At 39.5% G+C, this 25,917-nt stretch overlaps 1 protein-coding gene across 6 annotated transcripts in view; it reads left to right on the forward strand.

Moving 5' to 3' along the window:
- Positions 1-25,917, forward strand: part of HPS5 (HPS5 biogenesis of lysosomal organelles complex 2 subunit 2) — a 44,068-nt gene that overhangs the window by 16,378 nt on the left and 1,773 nt on the right. For all 6 annotated transcript variants that reach the window (XM_009246539.4, XM_063728518.1, XM_002821982.5 and 3 more), the window contains 15 exons: positions 618-689; positions 5,179-5,267; positions 7,151-7,329; positions 8,404-8,562; positions 9,131-9,317; positions 9,993-10,116; positions 10,945-11,094; positions 13,160-13,237; positions 14,121-14,698; positions 18,161-18,281; positions 18,484-18,639; positions 19,460-19,579; positions 20,771-20,884; positions 22,327-22,433; positions 24,009-24,279. In XM_009246539.4, the coding sequence (XP_009244814.1) occupies positions 618-689; positions 5,179-5,267; positions 7,151-7,329; positions 8,404-8,562; positions 9,131-9,317; positions 9,993-10,116; positions 10,945-11,094; positions 13,160-13,237; positions 14,121-14,698; positions 18,161-18,281; positions 18,484-18,639; positions 19,460-19,579; positions 20,771-20,884; positions 22,327-22,433; positions 24,009-24,279 (2,505 nt within the window). The remainder of the gene's footprint in view (positions 1-617; positions 690-5,178; positions 5,268-7,150; positions 7,330-8,403; positions 8,563-9,130; positions 9,318-9,992; positions 10,117-10,944; positions 11,095-13,159; positions 13,238-14,120; positions 14,699-18,160; positions 18,282-18,483; positions 18,640-19,459; positions 19,580-20,770; positions 20,885-22,326; positions 22,434-24,008; positions 24,280-25,917) is intronic.

Consider the following 25,917-nt stretch of genomic DNA (forward strand, 5'->3'; position numbering starts at 1 on the left):
TGGCTGGTTGGGATTGTTTGAAGAGCTTATATATAGAGGTTTGGTGAAAATCTCTGACATTCTATCTGTGTTAAAGATTTTATTATACCTGGCTGGGCGCGTTGGCACACGCCTGTAATCCTAGCACTTTGGGAGGCTGTGGCAGGCGGATCACGAGGTCAGGAGATCGAGACCATCCTGGCTAACACGGTGAAACCCCGTCTCTACCAAAAATACAAACAAAATTTAGTTGGGCGTGGTGGCGCATGTCTGTAGTCCCAGCTACTCGGGAGGCTGAGGCAGGAGAATGGTGTGAAGGGAGGTGGAGCTTGCAGTGAGCCAAGGTCGTGCCACTGCACTCCAGCCTGGGCGACAGAGCGAGACTCTGTCTCAAAAAAAAAAAAAGATTTTATTCTGTGTTTTCAGAGTGAAGTTGAATTTTTATTAAAAGATTCAGAAAAACCAAAGAAGTCTTTGATAGTTACCTCTCCTATGATTAGTGTGAGTCGAATAAGGGCAGATGCAGTTAGGCTCTTGAATTTGTTTTGGAGGCAAAAATTTCCCTATATTGGGAAAAGTATAATTTTATGTTATACTTTTAACAGATAAACTCATTAACAGATGTGTTTACTTTCTAGATCAGAACCTCAGTATGATCATACAGTTGGATCCTCCCAATCTTTGTCTTTCCCCAAACTCTTACATCTTAGGTAAGTTTCTCCTTTCCTTTGATCTGGGGGGTAAAAAGAATACTTAGCTTTTTATCTCTGTTTCTTGTTCAGAAGTAGTTTTTTAAGGTTATTTTTGCACTAAATTACTTTTAGAAAGTTAGGAAATAATTATGTTACATGAAGTGTTCTGTATCTAAAAGGAATGGAAAGATCCTAGGAATACACTTCTCTTTCCAAGCCAATTGGAGAGTTTATAATTTGCCAAGAAACTTCTAACAGTAGGAGCTAAGATAGCTCTACTAACCTCATAACCTCCCCTGCCTAATGGGATGCTATAATGAAAGCAAGTCCCAGATCAAAATCTGCCACACAGATGTATGTTTTTTAGCAAGCAGGCACAAAAATAGTTGTAGAACTTGTTCTTGTACGCTTGGTGAAATTTCAGCTCTCTATCCTGTAGGTACTCTGACAAATGCTTGCATGAAAGATCTGCTGGAGGCAGTTTCAGCCATATTCTAATGTCAGAGTTCAGCCAGCCTTCTAGCTGGATTAGGTGCAAAGTCCAGCACAAAGTGTTGCCCTAAAAGTTGTTAAACTGCTGGGCCTGCCAGTTCTTACACCTTGTTCTGCAAGAGCAAGAGTGCCAGTGTATGATTTCCAGCCAATATCTTGAACTCTGTTTCATCAATAAAAAATTATTTCTGATATCCCTTAGGCTAGTTAATAAGATCTCTGATGCAAATTCAGCAAATGTTGTATGAAGTTGTTATATGGTACACTGGAGTATGAACACCTGATTCAGTTCTTTCAAAGGCTAACTAACGACTCTTTGTGATTTTTAAAAATAATTGAAGTGTTAACTAATTGCCTCTAAGGGTAAGGATAAAAACCAGTTCATGTGTTTGTCATACTTCCTACACTGAAGTATTTAAAAGTGAATTATAAGGCCGGGTGTGGCTCATGCCTGTAATCCCAGCACTTTGGGAGACCGAGGCAGACAGATCATCTGAGGTCAGGAGTTCGAGACTAGCCTATCAACATGGAGAAACCCCGTCTCTACTAAAAATACAAAAATTAGCCAGGCATGGTGGCATGCTCCTGTAATCCCAGCTACTAGGGAGGCTGAGGCAGGAGAATCGCTTGCACCTGAAAGATGGAGGTTGCAGTGAGCCGAGATCATGCCATTGCACTCCAGCCTGGGCCACAGAGCAAGACTCTGTCTCAAAAAAAAAAAAAAAAGTGAATTATAGACATTATAACACTTTAGTAACTCCATAATTCATCATGAAAGTTACTAGAGAAAGACATTTATTTGCCCATAATTAGATAAAGCATATTAAAAACTCTTCCTCCTTTAGCATTCTTCCTTTGTGGCACTTGTCACAGTTTATAATTACATATTAATGTAATATTTATACATGTCTTACCCTAAACAGTAAACTCCATGAGGGCTTTATTTCTGTTTTGTTGACTGTTATTTTTTCAATGCTTGGTCTAATGCCTGGCACATGATAGATACTTAATAAATATTTGTTGACTGTGATGTGATGTGCGGGATGTTGGGAAGTCTCTTACCCAAGTTTTTTTTTTTTTTTTTTTTTTTAGAGACGGAGTCTTGCTCTGTCACCCACATTGGAGGGCAGTAGCGCGATCTCAGCTCACTGCAGCCTCTGCCTCCCAGGTTCTAGCAATTCTCCTGCCTCAGCCTCCCAAGTAGCTGGGACTTACAGGCACACGCCACCACGCCTGGCTAATTTTTTGTATTTTAGTAGAGACGGGGTTTCACCACGTTGCCCAGGCTGGTCTCGAACTCCTGTGCTCAGGCAATCTACCTGCATCGGCTTCCCAAAGTACCCAAGAATATGTTTTCTAGTAGTCGGGCCACAATACACTTAGCTCTCCTGGTAGAGTTATTCTTTTGATTGTAGCTGTTTAAAGCTCCTGTTACAGTCCCTACCATGGTAGACAAAAAGCCTTTGATGATCTGGCTCTGCCTATTCCTCAGCTAAAGCAACAGTTAATGCCACTTTGAAACCTCTGCTGATTCCTCCAAGAGGCTTACATTAAACAACCTATTTCTGCGCATGTACTGTTGTCAAACGATATTCATTCCTTTATCATTGCCACTCTCTTATTGTATTATGAATATGCATACCAGCATCAGATTGTCAACTCCATTTCTATGGGCAGTGCTAGACACATAGAAAACTCTCAAATGATAGGGAATTCAACAAAGAGTTTTTTCAAAAACATGAAGAGGAGGGCTTTTTTTCATTCCAGTTTGTTTATTTTTTTCATTTGTACACTGTGCCCTATGGGACTTTTACTGTTGCAACCCATAAATCCCAGAGGGGGCATCCTTATGTACTTCGTTTCCTTTCAGGCACATTGGTATCACTTTCCTTTCTGGAACTTCTAAAACAATGCTGTTAGGCTTATGTCCCCATTTATTATCAGTGAAGGGATAAGGGGATGAGGAATGTATAAATTACAAGTATCAGCTTTTATCTAAGTTCCCGTCCTCAGCCCCCCATCTAATCTAGGTTGCTATTCCTAAGGAATTTTCCAAGCTGAGTGTCAGGTTCAGTATCAAAATTATGATCCTGTATCTCTTTCTCAGGGATCCTCTGGGCCCTCCCCCCTTTTTTTTCTCCTTTGACTCTTGAAGGCAGCCTTCTCAATTTTACTTTGGATTAAGATTGTGACCATTTCTTGCATTTTATGACAAAGATTACTTTCCTGTAGGGATAGTGATCTGGTCTTTCATATTGACAAAATGTTTAACACTTACATGAGGACCCAACTCCTGTTAAAAATCAATTAGTTTCATAGCCACATGGAACCATTTTTAGTACTCTTGGAAACATAAAGGAAAAAGAAATATAGTCCCTGTTCTTAAGAGTATAATTTATTGGAGAGATGTGATTTATTTCTCCAAAAAGTTTAACAACAATAAGAAGTAAGAGTTGTGACAGTGCAGTACATGATTAAGTGCCATATGAGCAGAGTATAAGAAATAGGTTGAGTGCAAAAATAGGGTGAGTGTTGTGGGCTGTAAGGGAGGATTTCAGAGGGAAGTAGAACTTCCGATCCTTGAGAGGTGGCTAGATTAAGAACATTGTAAGTTGGAGAATGTCCTGAACAGCATTAGGAAGTGGAGATTACCAGTGGTATATAAAAAATAGTATCGGCCTTGAGAGAGTAAATGAAATATATGAGATAAATTTATATGAGTAAGTATAGATAAAGATGAGTCCTCCAGACCAGAGGACTGGAGAGAAAGAGAACCAAGAAAATGCAGTGTCCAGGAGCCCCAGGAGGTGAGGTTCAAGAAGCAGAGAACAGTTAGCAGGGTTGACGTCTGCTTGGGGTTAAGAAAATGGGAAGTGATGAAGGGTTACTGGGTTTGGCAGTTTGGGAATCTGTGACTTTTTGAGAATTCAGTTAAGTGGAATAGTTAGGATTCCAGATAATAGTGGGTAGGTTAGTGAAGATAAGTGGAGGAGGAAGTAGATTCTGTGTTATATAGGAAAAAAGTCCAGGTTTTGGAGCCAGACTATCCTGTATATCCAGTATAAATTCTGACTCTTCTACATTTCATGCTGAATGGCCTTTGGTATATTATTTATCTCTCTGAGCCTTAGCTTTTTCTCTTTTTAATAAAAAAAGGATAGTATATCTACCTTGATTGGCTTCTACAAAGTTAGGTAATATAGACAGAGCCTTTAATAAAGCTCCTGGCACATTGTTGACCAGGAGTTCTCAGCTTTTTGTTGCCCACAGACAACTAACAACATCAAAATATTACTGTTCCTAAAAGTGGCTCACTAGAGTAATGATTGGCAGTAAGATGTTAGTCTTTGTTTTAAATGCGCCCCTATCATGTCCAGTATGGGAAGTTTAGCTGCTTTAACAAACATCAGGTAAAGGTCCCTAAGCTTTTCTTTTTCCAGATACCAGCCTTTTCTTTCTTTCTTTTTTTTTTTTTTTGAGACAGAGTCACTCAGGCTGTCACCCAGGCTGGAGTGCAGTGGCACAATCTTGGCTCACTGCAACCTCCGCCTCCCGGTAAGTGATTCTCCTGCCTCAGCCTCCCGAGTAGCTGGGATTACAGGTGCATGCCACCATGCCCGGCTAATTTTTCTATTTTTAGTAGAGACAGGGTTTCACCATGTTGGTCTGGCTAGTCTCAAACTCCTGATCTCAAGTGATCCACCCACCTTGGCCTCCCAAAGTGCTGGGACTACAGGCGTGAGCCACTGCACCCAGCTGACCCTTTTCTTTTTCTGGAAAATATCTAGTATGTGTGTCTGAATTTTCCCAATTTGGCATCATTTTATGCTATTTATTAGTGGGCTGTTGTTACAGACAGAAAGGAGTTGTTAGGACTCGATTAGCTGGATCACCCTTATGTTTTCTTTGTATAGTCTGATTTTACTTTAATAGCTAATGCAAGGATCTGAATTCGGGGAATTATAAACTTTTGTATTCTAGCACACTTGAATTCTCTTGACTTCTTCTCTTGCAGTGAGCATTGTGTGCTGACTTGGACAGAAAGAGGAATTTATATTTTCATTCCTCAGAATGTTCAAGTTCTTCTTTGGAGTGAAGTCAAAGGTAATTATATTTTTCTTTGTAATTTTTAATCTCATGCTTATGAAAATTTGATTATTGTAGGAGCATTCTCTTGTAATTTAAGAAGTTAAAAAATAGGATGGAATGACTTTTTTTTTTTTTTTTTTTTGAGACTAAGTCTTGCTTTGTCACCCAGGCTGGAGTGCACTGGTGCGATCTTGGCTCACGGCAACCTCCGCCTCCTGGATTCAAGTGATTCTCCTGCCTCAGCCTCCTGAGTAGCTGGGATTACAGGCATGCACCACCACACCTGGCTAATTTTTGTGTTTTTAGTAGAGATGGAGTTTCGCCATGTTGGCCAGGCTGGTCTCGAATTCCTGACCTCAGGTGATCTGCCGGCCTCAGCCTCCCAAAGTTCTACAATTACAAGCATGTATGATTACAGGTGTGAGCCACCGTGCCCAGCCATGTTTCTTTTAAAGATTGACCATAGATATTTCCCATTGTAAGGTACTTCCCAAACATGCATTAGTGAATTTGTATTCAGCTATTTATTTTTTATGAGTCATTTTATTTATTTTTTAATTGACACATAATTGTACATATTTATGGGGTACATATTATGTACACTATACACTACATGTATCGAAACATATTTATGGGGTACATAACCCCATAAATATGTTTCGATACATGTAGTGTATAGTGTACCCTGATCAGATCAGGGTGGTTAGCGTTATCTACCGTCTTAAACATTTGTTAGCTCTTCGTGTTGGGAACATTTATTATCCTTCTAGCTCTTTGAAAACATACATTATTATTAACTATAGTCATCCTACAATGCTATGGAACAGTAGAATTTATTCCTCCTATCTAGCTATAATTTTGTATCCTTTAACAAGTCTTTTCCCTGTTTTCTCCTTCCTCTTACCCTTCCCAGAATCTAGTCATCTCTGTTCTGCTTTTTTACTTCTGTGAGATCACATTTTTCTAGCTTCTGCATATAAATGAGAACATGTAGTCTTTAACTTTCTGTTCCTGGCTTATTTCACCTAACATAATGTCTTCCAGTTTTCATGAGTAATTTTAAGTGCAATTTTCATTAGTAACTGCTGAAAAGGAACAAACAGGTTATTTTTCCCTCTATTGCCCTGAGTCTTTATCCCTGCCAGAAGTCTTGCTTTGACTCCTATTTTATATCTTTATAGTTTGGGGTTCAAATTGTTCTTGTGGGAACAACAGCCATTATATGTGACTGAGACAGTAAATCAATCTCTATATTCTTTGGGTTAAAACCAGAAGTGGGGGAAATCTAGCTTTTTTACCATTGCTGCTCAGTAGAGTGTATGTTGACTTTTTGGTTCTTTTTCTACTTTTGTAAAAACCAAAAAAGGAGAGAGAGAAAGAAATCGTTACTTACTGGTCTCATCAACAGTGATTTTCTTGTGGCTTAAATTTCTTAAGTATGTCCCTTGAAAAGTAGTCTTTGAAGTCCTTTCAGGATACTCTGCCAAGACAGATATTTTCTTGAAGGCAGATATTTTCTCATGAACCGTATATTGATTTACATACTATGTTAAAATCCATTCATTGAGGACCAGGTTGTAACGCTCAGGAACTTTATAGTCTGGCCTCTAATGTAGAGTATCCTCTTTTAATGTCCCAATTCCTTTTCACAGAAAACAGCATTTTTAAACATAAGACTTTAGGTCAGAGAGATATAGTTCTTTCTTCACATCTTTTATTCTTGATCTTTTTAGAATAGTTTCTAAAATATGATTTCTTCTTGAACTGCAAGTACAAAAATAGAGATGAAATTCAGTCAAGACAAACCCTACATATTTATTAGAATAATTTCAGCCCTTTTAAAATTGTAAGGGGTATTTGGTTAACGTTTTGTATGTTCACACCTGTGGTTTTTGTAGATATTCAGGATGTGGCTGTCTGTAGGAATGAATTGTTCTGTTTGCACCTAAATGGGAAAGTCTCACATCTCTCCCTGATATCTGTGGAGCGCTGTGTGGAACGCCTGCTAAGAAGAGGCCTGTGGAACCTGGCTGCTCGTACATGCTGTCTTTTCCAAAATTCTGTCATTGCCAGCAGAGTGAGTCAGAGCTGACCTAGACATCTTTACCATGGATTGGTGAAACTATCCTAGCTTGCAAGATTGTGTTACAAAGTTGCTTGATTTTATTAACCCTGTCTGTTTGACCTACAGATACAGCGATACATGCCCAGAGAAAGCATGATAGATATATCTAGGGGTGGGTAGAGGGTAAGAAAGAGGGTACAATTTTCATTTAAAATATCAAATTTACATACAGATTTGTTTCAGAACTTGTTTTTAAGGGGGATAATTGTGTATATGGTAAATTTTAATTAAATTATTATTATTACTGTTATTTTGAGACAGTCTCGCTCTGTCACCCAGGCTGGAGTGCAATGGTGCGATCTCGGCCCTCTGCAACCTCTGCCTCCTGGTTCAAGCAATTCGCATGTCTCAGCCTCCTGAGTAGCTGCAACTATAGGCACTCGCCACCATACCTAGCTGATTTTTTTTGTATTTTTAGTAGAGATGGGGTTTCACCATGTTGGCCAGGCTGGTCTCGAACTCCTGACCTCAAGTGATCTGCCCACCTTGGCCTCCCAAAGTGTGGGATTACAGGTATCAGCCACTGCACATGGCCTTAAATTCTTAATCCTAAGAAAATTCTCATTAAATCTTTCTCTAGCTTGCTAAGCCTTTTTAAAGCACCATTGAAGTTTTATGTTCTATATTAGACTTCTTTCTTTCTTTTCTTTTTTTTTTTTTTTTTGAAATGAAGTCTCACTCTTGTCCCCCAGGCTGGAGTGGAGTGCAATGGCGTGATCACTGCAACCTCTGCCTCCCAGGTTCAAGCTATTCTCCTGCGTCAGCCTCCCGAGTAGCTGGGATTACAGGCGCCTGCCACCACGCCCGGCTTATTTTTGTATTTTTAGTAGAGATGGGATTTCACCATGTTGGCCAGGCTTGTCTCGAACTCCTGACCTCAGGGGATCTGGCCGCCTCGGCCTCCCAAAGTGCTGGGATTACAGGCGTGTGCCACTGTGTCCGGCCTAGACCTCTTTCAGTATGTTGGCCATTTGAATACAGATTTACCTACCAATAGCTATTCCATTGGCGATATTCTTTTATTAGGCAAGGAAAACTTTGACTGCAGATAAACTGGAGCATTTGAAATCTCAGCTGGACCACGGCACCTACAATGATCTAATTTCTCAACTGGAAGAATTGATCTTAAAATTTGAACCTTTGGATTCAGCTTGTAGCAGTAGAAGAAGCTCCATTTCATCACATGTAAGTATTCTCCCCTTTAAAGGATTTTGTAGGGTAAGATTTTTCCACCTTCGGTTGTTCTTATTTACCTCTAGGATCCCCAGATTTGTTGTCCTTTCCATTTATATTTTTTGGTGGGAAGGGGTGAACTTTTGTTCAGCTAGTGGCCCAGCTCTGTGAAGCCTCCATTTAGGTGTGTCTTGGAGCCACATTTTGTTGTCATTGTTTATTATTTTCTGTTCCCTGATATATAGCTCCCAGCATAAGTTACGTTGCTCTAATATGTGATTTCAGGTGCTTCATGCTAATTTGAGTCTGAATGAAGCTCCAGATTATCTCATTTAATTCCCATTCTCACTACCATGCTTTATGAAGACAAGCTAGAGAAATATGGCAGCTGATGCCACTAGCACACGGAGTGACCCAGCTGCCAGGCACCTAAGCCTTGCTCATCAGTTTGTTCTAATAAGCCATAATGGTTGTTATTAGCTTTCTATTTGAGTGTTGGTATTTCTCTGCAGAAGTTATGTTAACGTTATAAAGGAAATTTTTACTTTTTTTTTTTTTTTGGAATTCTTTTAATTTTTAGGAAAGTTTCAGCATCTTGGACTCTGGTATTTATCGTATCATTAGTAGTAGAAGAGGCAGTCAGTCAGATGAAGACTCTTGCTCCCTTCACAGCCAAACCCTCTCAGAAGATGAGAGATTTAAAGAATTCACCTCACAGCAGGAAGAGGACCTGCCAGATCAGTGCTGTGGCTCACACGGAAATGAAGGTGATGAATGTGTCTGTTGTTGGTTCCTGATGTGAAGCCATTATTTTCCACGAGCTCTTGTTACCAGGATTATCTTGTGCACAGAAGTTCTCTGAAGTGTTAATAATTTTTAACATGTTGATAGAACTTTCCAACCAGATCTACAGATCTGCTCCCTACTAGAAGAGTTGGTTTATGTTTAGTATTTTTCCCCTCATGTTTGGACTAACATTAGGGCCTGTTTTTGATCATGCATCAAAATGCTGGAAAGGTTATGAAAGAAAGGTCATTAACCAAAAGAGTGGGAAGATTTTATTCTGACTAACCAAATTATTTTTCATCAGGAATGAAAAATTACTGCAGTTTTTGGGGGTCATTGCCTTCCTTTTTCGATGTGCCAGTATTCCTGTGGCTGAACTAGTGAGAAGAGAATAATAGAGATCCTAAACTCCCTTTTTGACTTATGGGGACTCAGGGTTAGTAGGCAAATGAAGGTACCTGCCTCAGTGTTTCATGTGGACCATCCCATGCGTTTTGTAAACCTGTGTTCCACTCATTTGTTTCTGGGTCAGTTGTAATTTTGGTATTGAATCCTTCATTTCTTTGGGTTTGTTAATTTCAGAATTTTTTTTAAAGATTAAAACAACTCCCACTTGATTAGATTTTGTTTCTTTTTTTCCTGATTCCATTCATTAGACAATGTTTCTCATGCTCCAGTGATGTTTGAGACAGATAAGAATGAAACTTTTCTCCCCTTCGGCATTCCATTACCATTTCGTTCTCCATCTCCTCTTGTGTCTCTTCAGGCTGTCAAAGAAAGGTAAACCAATTAGTCTTGTCATTTAATTCCATTACTGATCTTATTTCAGTTCTCACATTAGGTAATTTGTGCTGAGAATGGAAAATGAGAAAAAGGAAGTCTCTTGTTTTCCATATAACTTGTCATATGGAGCTATTAACTTCTCATTTACCTTGGGGAGTCTAGCTTCCCTCTGTTTTAGCAGCTGGTATTTGAGTTGTTGCAGATGTAGGTGCCCCCACCCTCAAGAGATCAAAAATTAAAAATCTCTGATGGGAATAGTTTCCACGTATCATTAGTCTTTAGTTGATCCTTTCTAATGGTCAGTTTGGGCTCAGACTTGGAGTCTTTTCAGAATTCTTTCTAGCTACTCCATGGGACCAGAGTTGACATTTGAGTTTAAGAGAGAAGACTTTGTGCAGCTACTTAACTGCTTATCTGAGTCTTACTGGATACAAATTTTGCTTAAGAAGGGTATATTGTGACTAGTTAACAGCTGAGTTACATGAAGCAATTCTTTGTTCTGTGACCAGAATGGGGCTGATGATCACATGGCTTTTCCTAAGTTGACAGAAATATTACAGATACAGCTGGAGTTAAAGACCTTTTCTTTAGCGCTGAAACACTGGTTTCTTAGGGCAGTTTAGTAAATAATGGGAATCATTATATTGTAAGTTTATATACGTGAAATACTATTATTTGAACAGAGAAGTTGCTATAAACAGTCTTTACTGAGTCCAAGTTGCCTCCCTAGGACTAACAGAAACACAGAAAACTGAAGAATGAAAACCTGAGTTTTCTCAGTAATAAGTTTTTATTCATGTTAGTTTTTTGTTATTTGACTTCTAGTGTTTCTAGCTTTGTGCGTAAAACTACTGAGAAGATTGGCACCCTTCACACAAGCCCTGATCTGAAAGTGAGACCAGAGCTCAGGGGTGATGAGCAATCATGTGAAGAGGACGTGAGTTCAGATACCTGCCCAAAGGAGGAAGACACTGAGTAAGCCCTTACACATAAATCTCTATACATTCTAGGGAATCCAGCTGTCAGTTTTAAGAAAGCTATAGACCAACCTTGTGCAGCCTGCGGCCCGTGGGACTCATGTGTTCCAGGACGGCTTTGAATGTGGCCCAACACAAATTTGTAAAGTTTCTGAAAACATGAGTTTTTTTGTGATTTTTTTTTTAATAGCTCATCAGCTATTGTTAATGTTAGTGTATTTTATGTGTGGCCCAAGACAGTTCTTCCCATGTGGCCCAGGGAAGCCAAAAATTGGACACCTGTGCCATAGACTATGTCCTTTTCAAGAAGCCACATGTATGTCTGCATTCATTGAAGATTGTGTAGCTTATAAAAATTGTGAAATTCCACAAAGTGTTGAAAAATTACATCACCCTGAAGCAGATCTATTGAGCAGAGTTTTAATTTAGTACTTCTTCCATCTTTCCCCTGCATAACTCCCCTCCTTCCCCCATAATCTCTTCAAACTTCTGGGATCTCACAGGAGTATTATATTAAGAGTAGGATGACCAAGGATCTAGACCTTGTCCTGGCTCTGCATATGACTAGTATGTGACTTTGGGAATGTCACTGATGCTCTCTGGCCTGTAAGATCCAAAATGTGCTATTATTTGATGAATCAAGGACTCATCAAGCAATAGCAAAAGGACCACCTTTTATATTCATCTAGTTGTCTCATGTAACATGAGTGTAATACTTTATTCTCTAATAAAGAGAATATTAGATTGAGATAATGAAAAAGAAAAGAAGGGATTCTTTAGGCAATGAAGAAACCATTGATCAAGCAGTTGGCATTGATGTCTTGTCAGGTACCTTCCCATGATATGCTGGTGGCCTGGTCCTTGTGTAGTAGAGTTGTAGCAGAGCCCTTGATGGGGCATAGTGTGGAGTATCTTGTCTCTCTGGCTTCTGCCTTATAGTTCAGGGAATCTGGGTATTAAAGGCAAACAAATTCAGCCCTTACCCAGGAATTAAGAGAGAAACCCATGGGACCAGTGTATCTGGACAGTCAGATGAAATAAAAGATTTGTAATCCTCAGAATAACTTAGTGAATCCATATGTTTATAGAAAAAAGTACAGATTTTTTGACATGGCATTTAATGCAGCCTTCTATCTGACCTTAGCTACCTTTCTAGCCACATCCTTCTAAGTGCTATAAATTTCACTCCTATCGGAGAACTAAGTGTGTACGTTGACACTTCACTACCTTTCTTCATGCTATGTCTTCTTTCCAGAGTATTCTCCCGCCATTTTTTGTGACACAAATAATACCTCCTTAGGAATATGTTCCTTTCCCTACTCAGAAAAATTATTTCGTTTTCTCTGCTTTCATATCACAATGCTCTTTAAAGAGCTGCTCTTTGGTATTCAACTTATTCTTTTTTAAAATTATACTTAGTTGTTTGCATGCCTTTCTTTCTAATGAGAGCTTACTGGAGTTTATCACCTTGAGGCCAAGGACCACCTTTTCTATTCATCTATTTTTCTGATGTAACATGAGTATAATACTTGCCGTTTAGTAAGCGTGAGAAATATTTGTCTAAGGGCCAGGCGCGGTGGCTCATGCACTTTGGGAGGCCGAGGCGGGTGGATCACGAGGTCAGGAGATCGAGACCATCCTGACTAACATGATGAAACCCCATCTCTACTAAAAATACAAAAACAAAATTAGCCAGGCATGGTGGCGGGTGCCTGTAGTCCCAGCTATTCGGGAGGCTGAGGCGGGAGAATGGCTTGAACCTGGGAGGTGGAGCTTGCAGTGAGCAGAGATCATGCCACTGCACTCCAGCCTAGGCAACAGAGTGTGACTCTGTCTCAAAAAAAAAAAAAAAAAAAAAATGAAAAAAGAAATATTTGTCTAAGAAAGCTCTGAGGCTGAGGCAGGGAGAATTGCTTGAACCCGGGAGGCGGAGGTTGCAATGAACCGAGATCACGTCACTGCACTCCAGCCTGGGCAACAGAGTGAGACCCTGTCTCAAAAAAAAAAGCTCTGATCCCCTCTAACTCTTGTGAATGTTATTGTTATTTTTCACACTTTCTTAGGGAGGAAAAAGAGGTAACTAGTCCACCTCCAGAAGAAGACAGGTTCCAGGAGCTTAAAGTAGCAACAGCAGAAGCAATGTGAGTATAATGAGAAACTTTTATAGTGGCTTCTCAAGGCAGTTTAGTAAATGAAGTGAATCATTATATTGTAAGTTTTTTATGGGCCTTATATGAAATATATAGTTGATTAGAGAAGTTGCTATAAATGGTCTTTCCTTTTGTTAAGTCCAAGTTGCCTTCCTAGGACTAATAGGAAAAACCCAGGCACTGAAGTTTTCATTCTTGGCAGCAATAAGATTTTTTTCACGTTAATTTTTTGGTATTTGACTTCCAGTATTCCTAGCTTTGTATGTAAAACAACTGAGAAGATTGGCAGCCTTCACACAAGCCTAGAATGGGAATGATTTTCTGAGTCCATCAGTAGTGGTCCTGAGACAGTTTGGGGCAGAGGTAGCCTCATTTGGAGTTGAAATTGAAGAATTAGGCTGGGCGTGGTGGCTCATGACTGTAATCCCAGCATTTTGAAAGGCTGAGGTGGGCGGATCGCTTGAGCTCGGAAGTTTGAGACCATCCAGGGCAACATGATGAAACCCCAAATACCAAAAGTAGCTGGGTGTAGTGGGTGTAGTGGCATGTACCTGTATTCCCAGCTACTCAGGAGGCTGAGGCGGGAGGATCACTTGAGCCTGCAGTGAGCTATGTTTGTGACATTGCACTCCGGCCTGGGTGACAAAACAAGACCCTATTTCAAAAAAAAAAAAAAAAAAAGAATTAGTAAAACACTACAAAGTTTATGTTCTCTGTTTTGTCATCTTGTTGAGATAGTTTTTATTTAAAGAGTTGAAAAGTAACGTTTATTCCAGATGACTATGTTACATTGGTTAGGTTAATTTAGTACGAATTAAGTTGTTTTACGAAAAACACATGAAACATAAATTTCATACTTGTCTGTCTTGTATAGGACCAAGCTACAGGACCCTCTGGTTTTATTTGAATCCGAGTCTCTGAGAATGGTTTTACAAGAGTGGCTTTCACATTTAGAAAAAACATTTGCCATGAAGGACTTTTCAGGCGTTTCAGATACTGACAACTCATCCATGAAATTGAACCAGGACGTACTATTAGTTAATGAATCAAAAAAGGGAATATTAGATGAAGATAATGAAAAAGAAAAAAGGGACTCTTTAGGCAATGAAGAAACTGTTGATAAAACAGCATGGGAATGTGTAAGGAGTCCAAGGGAGTCTTTGGATGACCTGTTTCAAATATGTTCTCCATGCGCCATTGCAAGTGGTCTTCAGAACGACCTGGCTGAATTGACAACATTATGTTTGGAGTTGAATGTATTGAATTCTAAGATCAAAAGCACCAGTGGACATGTGGACCACACTTTGCAACAGTACTCTCCTGAAATTCTGGCTTGCCAATTCCTGAAGAAGTACTTTTTTCTCCTGGACTTGAAAAGAGTGAAGGAGAGTATCAAGCTTAGTTACAGTAATAGCCCTTCTGTTTGGGATACTTTTATTGAAGGATTGAAAGGTAATACTCAGATTGCCTTATCAAAGATAGAAATTTGTATTAAAAAACATTAGCAGTTTTGAATTTTGGGGTTTAAAAAAAAGATTTAAGTAGAAAATCACATCTGTTCTGGTCAACCCTTCATTCTGTTTTCCATTCATTTTAACTTTTAATAGTTCTTTCAGACATTGGTTAAATTTACAACTGGATTATAAGAAATTAGTTTTTAAATTTTTATTTATTTTATTTTATTTTTTTTGAGACAGAGTTTCACTCTGTTGCCCAGGCTAAAGTGCAGTGGCGCCATCTTGGCTCACTGCAACCTCCGCCTCCTGGGTTCAAGTGATTCTCTTGCCTCTTGCCTCAGCCTCCCAAGTAGCTGGGACTGCAGGCATGCACCACCACACCCAGCTAATTTTTGTATTTTAGTAGAGATGGGGTTTTGCCATGTTGGCCAGGCTGGTCTCAAACGCCTGACCTCAAGTGATCCACCTGCCTTGGCCTCCCAAAGTGTTGGGATCACAGGCATGAACCACTGTGCCTGGCCCTATTTTTTATTTTTAGAGACAGGGTCTCTGTGCCCAGGCTGGAATGCAGTGGTGTGATCATGGCTCACTGTAGCCTTGATCCCTTGATCCCTTGGGTTCAAGCAATCCTCCTGCCTCAATTTTTGGAGTCATGGGATTACAGGCATGTGCCACTGTACCCTCTGATTTCTTCATATTTTATAGAGATGGGGTCTTACTGTGTTGCCCAGGTTGGTCTTGAATTCTTGACCTCAAAGCAGTCTTCCCACCTTGGCCTCCCAAAATGCTGGGGTTATAGGTGTGAGCCACCATGCCTGGCCCTAGAAATCAGTTTTATTTCTCTGATAATGACATTCAGAAAATGGTAGAGCAGTGCTGGGGAAGTTGAGGTTAAAATAAAATGTTTATAAATGCAGATGTATTAAAAGAAGAAAATCTGTCATGTAACTTACTAATACAGAAATACTATATGAGGTACTTATTGTCTGGCAGATATTATGGTAAACACTTTTCAGCATTGTCTTATTTCATCCTTACAATAATCTTTGGAGTAGATGGTGTTATTCCATTTTATAGATAAGCAGTCTAAGGCAGAGAGAGATCTTAGGTAGCTAAACTGCTGTGATAAATATCTGATAATGTAGTAACTCAGACATAAATAGAAGTGTATTTCTTGCTCATGTAACAGTCCAGGACAGGTATTCCAGGTCAGTGGGTAGCTGTCTTCCAGGTGGTAATTCAGCATTCTGGCATTCCAAGTTCCTTCCATTATTTTCAGCTCCAGCTTCCCTTAAGGGTTGTGGTTGTGTTTGGGTTGCTATGTCTGGGGAAAGCATGTAGAAAGTGCTGTCTTACAGGCCTGGCCTGGTAGTGGCTTACATCTCTTCTGTACACATTTCCATTGATGAGAATTCTATCATATGGCCACAACTAACTGCAAAGGAGACTGGGAAATGTAACCTGTCCAGGAGGAAAAGAATGAATATAGGTGAAGAGCTTGCTTACATGTCTGCCTCAGAGACTTTGGTGCATAGCCAGCAGTATCTACCTTGGCTGAAGGTCACATATGTCATCCTGACATATAATAGAAACCAGTTCTCATACCCTAAAAACTATATGCATTGCCCTTTCTGCAGCCATAGTCCCATGTTTTTGAAGAAGTGAATTCTTAATTCGAAATCCTACTTGAATAACAGATGCCATATGCCATATTTCTAACAATTTAGACTTTAAGCAAACTTTTCATTCATTACCAAAAGTGAATAGAGATACATTTTTATGTCATATTACTTAAAGATATTTTAGCTTTCTAGAAACATGGGTCTATAGTTACAGATCTGCTTTAATTCAAATATAGCAGTTAAAAGCATAATAATTTTTTTTTTCTGAGTTGAGGTAGATTGTCTTGTGTGTGAAATAAGAAACAAGTTATTTCTCCTCAGGTAAGTTCAAATGGTGACATTATTACTTATTGTAAATTTACTGTTATCTGTCTCTATTATGTGATCATACCCAGTCACAGAAGAGCAGAAAAGAGTCTCCATCAGCCAGAGTGATAATTGTTACTACCAGTGCTGGCTAGAGGAAGCATGGTGGGCAATTTGAGTGATATGGCTGCTTACTTGAATTTAGGTGGATATGTCTGGTTTAGCTCCCACACAGTCATCAGGCTTCCCCAAACCTCTGAATGGCTTCCTCCTCTGAATTCCTTTAAAGTACTTATTGCCTGACACAGTCAAATGGGAAACAATGAGACTGGGAAAAAAATGACTTTTTTAAAAAAGCATGTATCAGAAATTGAGTGTTGGCTCTTAGAACCTGGTTAGTAGGCCTCACCCTTCTAATGATGTTATAATTATGGGAAACAGCTTTTGGAACTATTATTTGGGATTTATCTTCAGAGCCAGTTGAAAAATACTTGCCCAGCCTGCGCAACGTAGCAAGACCCTGTCTCTACACACACAAAAACACACACCAGCCTATGCAATGTAGCAACACCCTGTCTACACACACATACACATAAACACACACACATGCCAGGCTAGACAACATTTCAAGACCTTGTCTCTACACACACACACATGCACACACCCAGGTATTGCAGCTAGGCAACGTAGCAAGACCCTGTCTCTCCACACACGCATGTGTACATGTGTGCACACACAGGCACTGCAGCTAGGCAACGTAGGAAGACCCCGTCGCTACACACACACACACACACAGAGCCAGGAGTTCAAGGTTGAAGTGATCGCCACTGCACTCCAGCCTGGGCAACAGAATGAGACCCTGTTTCTAAAAAACTAAAAAAGAAAACTACTTGGAAAAAAACCCACTTTACTTTAGATTCATACTTTTTTTTTTTTTTTTTTAAACCACAAATAGTTTTAGATCATCACTCACTTCTTTCACCAGACTTGACTTTAAATGACTTGGTTATTCCAAAAAGTCAAATCTTTTGTTCTTCAGAGAATGAATATTTGCTATACTGATATCTTTTAAAAAAGGTCAAATATTTTAAAATTAATTTCATTGAATTTAATTCTAAAAGATGGAGTAGGAATACTAGTTCTAGAAAAAACTGAGCAACTTGGCATTGATGATAGCTATGTATATTGGTTTTTGATGTGTGCTTATATGGACAGTCGCTATATATAGGCCTAGATACTCATTATTTTAACAGTAATAGTCACTGATGTATTAATTATATGTTGCTTTGTCTTATTTAAAACTTTTAATATGCTTTGCCTCCGAATTTGATTTTAAGGTTCTTAAAAGTAGAGATTACATCTCGTTCTTTTATTTGTTTCTCTTACAATGCTTAACAAACATTGGGCCTTGCACATAATAGGTCCACACAGTAGGTACGTGACTAATGATTGCTGAATGAACATGTTCATAAATTGAATATTTCCGCCTAAGAGATAAAGTTTGGAAAAGGATATGCTTTATATTTCAGAAATGGCAAGTTCCAATCCTGTGTATATGGAGATGGAAAAAGGAGATCTACCAACAAAGTTAAAGTTACTAGATGACAAGGTTCCTTTTGATAGTCCGTTGTTGGTTGTTTATGCTACCCGGTAAGTTGTCCTATATATTGTTTATATGAACTAAAGCACATGCATTTTTTTGTGTATTTTAGTCTCTAATGTGTTACTCGTTTGCATATGAGGCAGATTCTGTTAGTATATTTATTTTCCTTTGTAATAAGTAACCTAAATGTAACCAAGTTATATCATTTCACTGAAATTAGAGACTAAAGTGTTTTGTTTTTAAATGCAGGTTGTATGAAAAGTTTGGGGAATCTGCTCTTCGATCCTTAATCAAGTTCTATCCATCCATTTTGCCATCGGATATCATACAACTTTGTTATCATCATCCTGCTGAGTTTTTGGCCTATTTAGACAGTCTGGTGAAATCAAGACCTGAAGATCAGCGGTGAGAAGGAGAGCATATTTGCAGACTCTCTTTTCTTTTGACAGGGCATTGTTTCTCTTTTATAAGCAGGTGTCACATTGTTACTGTTAATTACCAAGGGGTTGAGGCACATACTATGGAAGAGGAGGATTTGGGAGGCCTTGTAACATTCTGCCACATGTCACAGCACACATCACAAACGTGCATGTACCACACTTCTTCACTCCCTCTCAGGGATTCTCAGATCAGTGCAAGATTAATCCCTTGATTCAGGGCCTGAACTAAGAAGATAAGCTTCTTATTGTCTTTGCAGTGAGTAGATTCACTGCCACCTTTTTATTGACATAGATCTCAGTTCCAGCTCTTCTCTTTTTAGGCTGATGTCTGATTTTCTGTCTCCCCATGGGTGTAACACTTGTGACCTGTGCCCCTGGCTTATTAGACTAGCAGCTTCCTCCTTTCTTCTTTTGATTGGTTCACATTTGCCACAATGTTGCCCAAGCTGGATGCAGTGGCTATTCACGGGTGTGATCATAGCATACTACAGCCTCAAACTTATGGCCTCAGTGATCTTCCTACCTTGGCCACACTGGTTTTTATTTGTCTCTTTCTTTCTCTCTCTCTCCCTTTTTTTTTTTTTTCTTTTTTGGCCCTTTGACATTTCCTTTGTTATCTTGGAGCTTAGTCACCAGCATTTCTAGACATTTTGTAGCAGAAGAGTTTTCAAGTTATTTCTTCTTCTATATTCATCTCTTAATCAGATTTTCTTCACACTCCCCACATTTTATGTTTTATTTCTTAGCGTGAAGATTGGTGACTTTTTTCCCCAACTTTCTCTTAGGTCATCTTTTCTTGAGTCCCTTCTGCAACCAGAGTCTTTAAGGTTGGATTGGCTGCTTTTGGCAGTGTCCCTTGATGCTCCACCAAGCACCAGCACAATGGATGATGAAGGTTATCCCAGGTACAGAAGAAGTCCTCTTTCTTCCTTTTTTTCTTTACTTTTTTTTTTTGAGACAGGATCTCACTATGTCGCCTAGGCTGGAATGTGGTGCTAAGATCATGGCTTCCTTCAGCCTTGACCTCCTAGGCTCAGGTGATTAACCCCTCCAACCTTAGCTTCCTGAGTATCTGGGAATACAGGAGCACACCACTCTGCCCAGCTAATTTTTTGTACAGATGAGATTTTGCCTTATGGCCCAGGCTGGTCTCGATCTCCTGGGCTCAAGCGATCTACCTGCCTTGGCCTCACAAAGTGCTGGGATTATAGGCATGAGCCACTGTGCCTGGCTAGGAGTCTTATTTCTAAGGATTAAGCTCCAGTGTTCCTTTGGAATGGAACTGGTTTATTCACATACGGCATTCTGGGCTCACTTTAGAAATAGCTATGGAAGAGACTGACCCAAGTCATGGTAGTAATGAGATTAAGTGTATTTCTTAGTGGTTCTGAAATTTTTTTGGGTCACCCTATAAGACTCTGATGATTCCTTTTAGAAAAATGCAGTCATGCAAAACTTTGCACAGCTGACCCCCTGCAGGTTTTTCATGGGTCCACATTAAGAGACCTTGGTGATTAAGCCTGTGAGAGGATAAAACTGGGTGGGGGTTTTAGGGAGATAGGTATGTATGTGTTTTCTTCCTAAAAATGTGTCAAGGAATTTCTAGACATAACCTGATTTAGGACTTTAAAAATAAAATAAAATTAACACAAAGTACACACTGGTACTTGTGTCAGAACTATTGCTTGTGTTTCCCCCCAGGAGAAGCTTCTTAAAAGACCCCCAAATGCCTGTCTTATATTCCTAGCAAAAAGTCTGGAAGGATATGCAATGGTTATCTGTGAGTGATGGAATCATAGAATTAAAAGAAGAAAAAAGAATTTATTTCTTTTGCTTTTGATTACCTAAAGTATCTAATTTTTGAAGAAAAAAGAATTTATTTCTTTTGCTTTTGATTACCTAAAGTATCTAATCTTTAAAAATAAACAGGTTATAGGAAAAATAGCTATTTTTAATTTGTCAAAAGCCAAATAGCAGTGTTTTTAAAATGTAGTAATAGAATGCAGTTAAACTCTATTCTTAACTATTAGATGATAAATAAGCATTTTCTAGAGTTTATTTCCTATCTAATTTACTGATTCCTTTTCATTTCATAGGCCTCATTCACACTTGCTTTCTTGGGGTTACAGTCAGCTGATCCTTCATCTAATTAAACTTCCCGCAGATTTTATAACCAAAGAGAAAATGACAGACATCTGCAGGTCTTGTGGGTAAGTGAGAATTTTTTAGAAACTGAAGTTAAGGTTAGAAACATTTCAGTTAACAACCTTATAGTTAAGGGTCTGAATTAATACACATTAGTATTTGGGGATTCTCTTTGCTATTTAAAAGTACCTTTTTGTTTTAAGTGATAGTAAATTAAACATCTTTTTTCCATTTAAATGTCGTGCTTTTTTTTTTTTTTTTTTTTTTAAATAGCCTTAGCTAATTCCCTTCCACTCCCTCTGCTTAGTTGCCAGCCCCAGTTCTCAGGCATGTAGATAGTATTTAATTAAGCACCAGATTATGTGATACCAATTATAATTGATACAGACTTTTATAATTAATACAGTAAGAGAGAGATCAAAATGGGTTCAATAGCATCGCTGGTGAAGGACTCAGGGAGGAGGTGAGATTTTGGAGGTAAAACCTAAAACCTGGGTAGGATTTGTATTTATAAAGGAGCCAGGAGAGGGTGAGTTAGGTGAGAGAAACAGAGCAAGGGCGTGGAAAACTGGCATTGCTTATTATCCATGTCACACTTCAGTCAGTTATTTATTGCCTGGTGATACTGTCTTATGGCTCCAACTGGATTATAATCTTTTGGAGATAGCGACTTGTGTCTTTCTTTTCCCTCATAATGTCTATATCTAATTTGTATAGGGGTAGGCACTTGATACATATTTGTTCACTGTAATGAGGGCTGAGTCTGGCCAGGTGGTGGGTGACAAAATCATGCAGGACCTTGAAAGCTGGTAGAAGAATTTAGTTATCAGTAGAGACCCTTTTAGACTAAACTATTTGGTGCAAAAATTGTGTAATGAAAGTGGAGCTTTCTAGAGATCATTTCTGATGTCATACATGAGAAGGCTGGAGACAGAAGGCCAGCTAGGAAGCTGTTGGAGTAATTCAGATATGAGTGGATTGGTGATTAGTAGGGCAGCAAAAGGAGCACATCCAGTGGGCATTTCAAAGGAAAATGCGGTGGGACATGCTGATATTGGATATAGCAAATGAAGGAGGAGGAAGAGTCAAGGAAGACTTCCAAGGTTTGCATATTTGGGGAAGAAATATGCTAGGTTTGTATTGAATTTTAAAGTGTATAAAGTGAATAAAGCTTAAATGCCTTATAATTGGAGCTTGGCCTCCAATGTCAGCATTTGCTGCTAGTTTTTTTTTCCCCCCCCCTAGATCAGGGTCATCTAATAGAACTTTCTGTGATAGTGGAGATATATTCTACTGAACTGTCCAGTGGTGGCCACTAGCCACATGTAGCCACTGACTACTTGAAATGTGAATATGTTAACTGAAAAACTGACTTTCAGATGTTATTTACTTTTAATTAATTTAAATTGAAATAGCCACATGTGACTGTGTCTACTGTTTTGGGCAGCACAGCTCCAGATAAATTCATGGCCTTTTATTCCTTTCTTCAACTTTGGTCTCTTTAAAGTTTCTGGCCTGGATATCTAATTCTCTGTTTGGAGCTGGAGAGAAGAAGAGAGGCCTTCATCAATATTGTGTATCTGAATGATATGAGCCTGATGGAAGGGGACAATGGTATGTCAATCCTAACTGGTTACTCTTGGTTGTCAGTTTTTAGAAGTTACTCCAGACCTCTCAACAAAAAAATTTGGTGAACCTTTCAATGATCATGTATTTAATATATGATTCTACTTAGTTGTCACATTTGTGGAGTTTTTGTTTTTGTTTTTTACCTATAGCCCTTGATATGTTATGAAATCACAATTAAGAATAAACTACAGGCAACTTTTCTATTTCATGAGTGCCTACTATGTGTTAGGCCCTATACTATGTGCTTTCCATATGTTGTTTTAAATGAGAGAACAAACTCTGGGGATAGTTACTATTATTTCCACTTTCCAGATAACAGAGGTACAGAAGGGACAGTTAATTGGCCCAAAGTCACACAGCTACTAATAGTAAATGCTGGAGCTGGGGTTCGGACCAAGGACTTCCTCCAAAATTTGTGCTTAGGCTCTTTTTTTTTTTTTTTTTTTTTTTAATTTCCCATTAATTAAAGAAGATTCTGGCCAGGCGCAGTGGCTCACGCTTGTAATTCCAGCACTTTCAGAGGCCGAGGTGGGCAGATCACCTGAGGTCAGGAGTTTGAGACCAGCCTGGCCAACATGGTGAAACCCCGTCTCTACTAAAAATACAAAAAATAACTGGGCATGGTGGCTCATGCTTGTAATCCCAGCTACTTGAGAGGCTGAGGCAGGAGAATTGCTTGAACCTGGGAGGCGGAGGTTGCAGTGAGCTGAGATTACACCACTGCACTCCAGCCTGGGCAACAGAGCAAGACTTGGTCTCAAAACAAAAAGGAAAAGAAAAATTCCTTGAATTCATCAAGTTCTTTCCTGTGTCACATTGTCTTCCATGTTTCCTTTATCAGAAATGCAGGCCCCTTATTTCTGATGGCTCCTACTCCAAGTTTTCACATTATGTGGGCCCCATGCATATGTCCTCTAAGCTTGTCTCGTCTTTTAGCTTTCTGCTTCAATGTCACTTCCTCATAGAGCCCTTCTCAGATCTTCCAGGCAGAATCAGCCACTCTCTCTGATGCTTCCTTGTTCTTTTTTTTCGTAGTGCTTAGCATACTTTATAAGTATATATTTACTTACGTGTTTAAGTTTTGTCTCTTATACTAGACTGTAGGCTCCACAAGAGTACAGGGATTGTGTCTCTTCCGTTCTTCATTACATATCCAGTGCCTAGCATAGGATATGCCCTGGGTAGTTACTGAGTGGTTGAAAGAATTCTGAAGCTGCCCCGGTGTGGTAGCTCATGCCTGTAATCCCAGCACTTTGGGAGGCTGTGGTGGGAGGTTTGCTTGAGCTCAGGAGTTGAAGACCAGCCTGGGCAACATGGTAGTGAGACCCTGTCTGTCTTTAAAAAGAAAAGAAAAAAATCAAAGTTAATTTTGTGGCTTCTCTTTCTCATGAACAATTTATACAACAAATTTTCAGAAAACAACTTGTGTTAGGGTGATGAGATTGTGTTCTTGAATATTTTTATGTTTTGGCATTAAACATTTTCACAGTTTTTACCATCTCCTGCATCCAGTCAGCGTGCTAAGAGTGGTCAAACTGACGTTTCCCTGTGTGCGTGTAGGTTGGATCCCAGAGACCGTGGAGGAATGGAAGCTTCTCCTTCATCTCATACAGAGCAAGAGCACGAGGCCAGCCCCCCAGGAGTCACTAAATGGGAGCCTCAGTGATGGGCCTTCCCCCATCAATGTGGAGAATGTGGCACTTCTGTTAGCTAAGGCCATGGGCCCAGATCGGGCTTGGTCACTGCTACAGGAATGTGGTCTAGCCCTTGAGTTGTCAGAGAAGTTTACCAGAACCTGCGATATCCTGAGGATTGCTGAGAAAAGGCAGAGGTAATACCAGTTTGTCCTACCCTCTGCATAGTGCTTGGAGAAGGTAGAAGGCCACAGACTTTCAGAGGTAGATGTGGAGATCATTTAGTCCCGACCCATCACTAACATGAGGAGACTGAGACTGATCTGGTAATTAAGGGAAGAGGCTAAAGTAATATTTCATTCACAGTCATGACCAAGATGCTGTTCAGATTAACCTGAATAATCTGATATGTCCTTGATTCTTTAAAAATATTACTGGTACCAGGCTGGTCGTGGTGGTTCACGCCTGTAATCCTAGCTCTTTGTGAGGCCGAGGTGGGCAGATCATGAGGTCAAGAGATTGAGACCATCCTGGCCAACATGGTGAAACCCCATCTCTACTAAAAAAAAAGAGTATAAAAATTAGCTGGGCGTGGAGGCGCGTGCCTATAGTCCCAGCTACTTGGGAGGCTGAGGCAGGAGAATTGCTTGAACTCAGAAGGTGGAGGTTGCAGTGAGCCGAGAACATGACACTGTACTCTAGCCTGGTGACAGAGCGAGACTCCATCTCAAAAAAAAAAAAACAAAAAAACAAAAAAAACTGGTATCTGGCTGGGTACGGTGGCTTATGACTATAATCCCAGTACTTGGGGAGGCCGAGGCAGGTGGATAACCTGAGGTCAGGAGTTCGAGACCAGCCTGACCAATATGGTGAAACCCTGTCTCTACTAAAAAGAAAATACAAAAAAAATTAACTGGACATGGTGGCAGACACTTGTAAATCCCAGCTACTCGGGAAGCTGAGGCAGGTGGATAACCTGAGGTCAGGAGTTCGAGACCAGCCTGACCAATATGGTGAAACCCTGTCTCTACTAAAAAGAAAATACAAAAAAAATTAACTGGACATGGTGGCAGACACTTGTAAATCTCAGCTACTCGGGAAGCTGAGGCAGGAGAATCGCTTGAACTCAGCAGGCGGAGATTGCAGTGAGCCAAGATCACGCCATTGCACTCCACCCTGGGCAACAAGAGCAAAACTGAAGAAAAAAAAAAAATTACTAGTACCAGATACCTAATGTCTCAGTAATTTTTTTTTGTGGTATAATACACATAAAATTTATCATCTTAACAATTTAAAAATGTTCAGCTCAGTGGTATTAAGTTATTCACATTGTTTTGCATCCAGTCTCTAGAACTTTTTCATTTTGCAAAACTGAAACTCCACACCCATTAAACAGCAACTTATTTCCTCTACCTAGCCCCTGGCAACCACAGTTCTACTTTCTGTTTTTATTAATTTTACTATTCTAAATACCTCATCTCAGTGGAATTAATACATTTGTCATTTTGTGACCGGCCTGTTTCACTGAGCATAGCGTCCTAAAGGTTTATCCACGTTGTAGCATGTGTCAGGATTTCCTTTCTACTTAAGGCTGAATAATATTCTGTTGTATATATATGCCACCTTTTGTTTATCCATTCATCTGTTGACAGACACTTGAATTGCTTCCACTTTCTGGCTATTGTGAATAACACTGCTATGAATATGAGTATACAAATATGTCTTCCAGACACTGCTTTCAGTTCTTTTGGGTATATACCTGAAAGTGGAATTCTGGAATCATATGGTAATTCTATTTTTAATTTTTTGAGGAACCACCATACTGTTCTGTAGAG

Source organism: Pongo abelii, chromosome 9 (assembly GCF_028885655.2).
Source record: "Pongo abelii isolate AG06213 chromosome 9, NHGRI_mPonAbe1-v2.0_pri, whole genome shotgun sequence".
Taxonomy (NCBI): Eukaryota; Metazoa; Chordata; class Mammalia; order Primates; family Hominidae; genus Pongo; species Pongo abelii.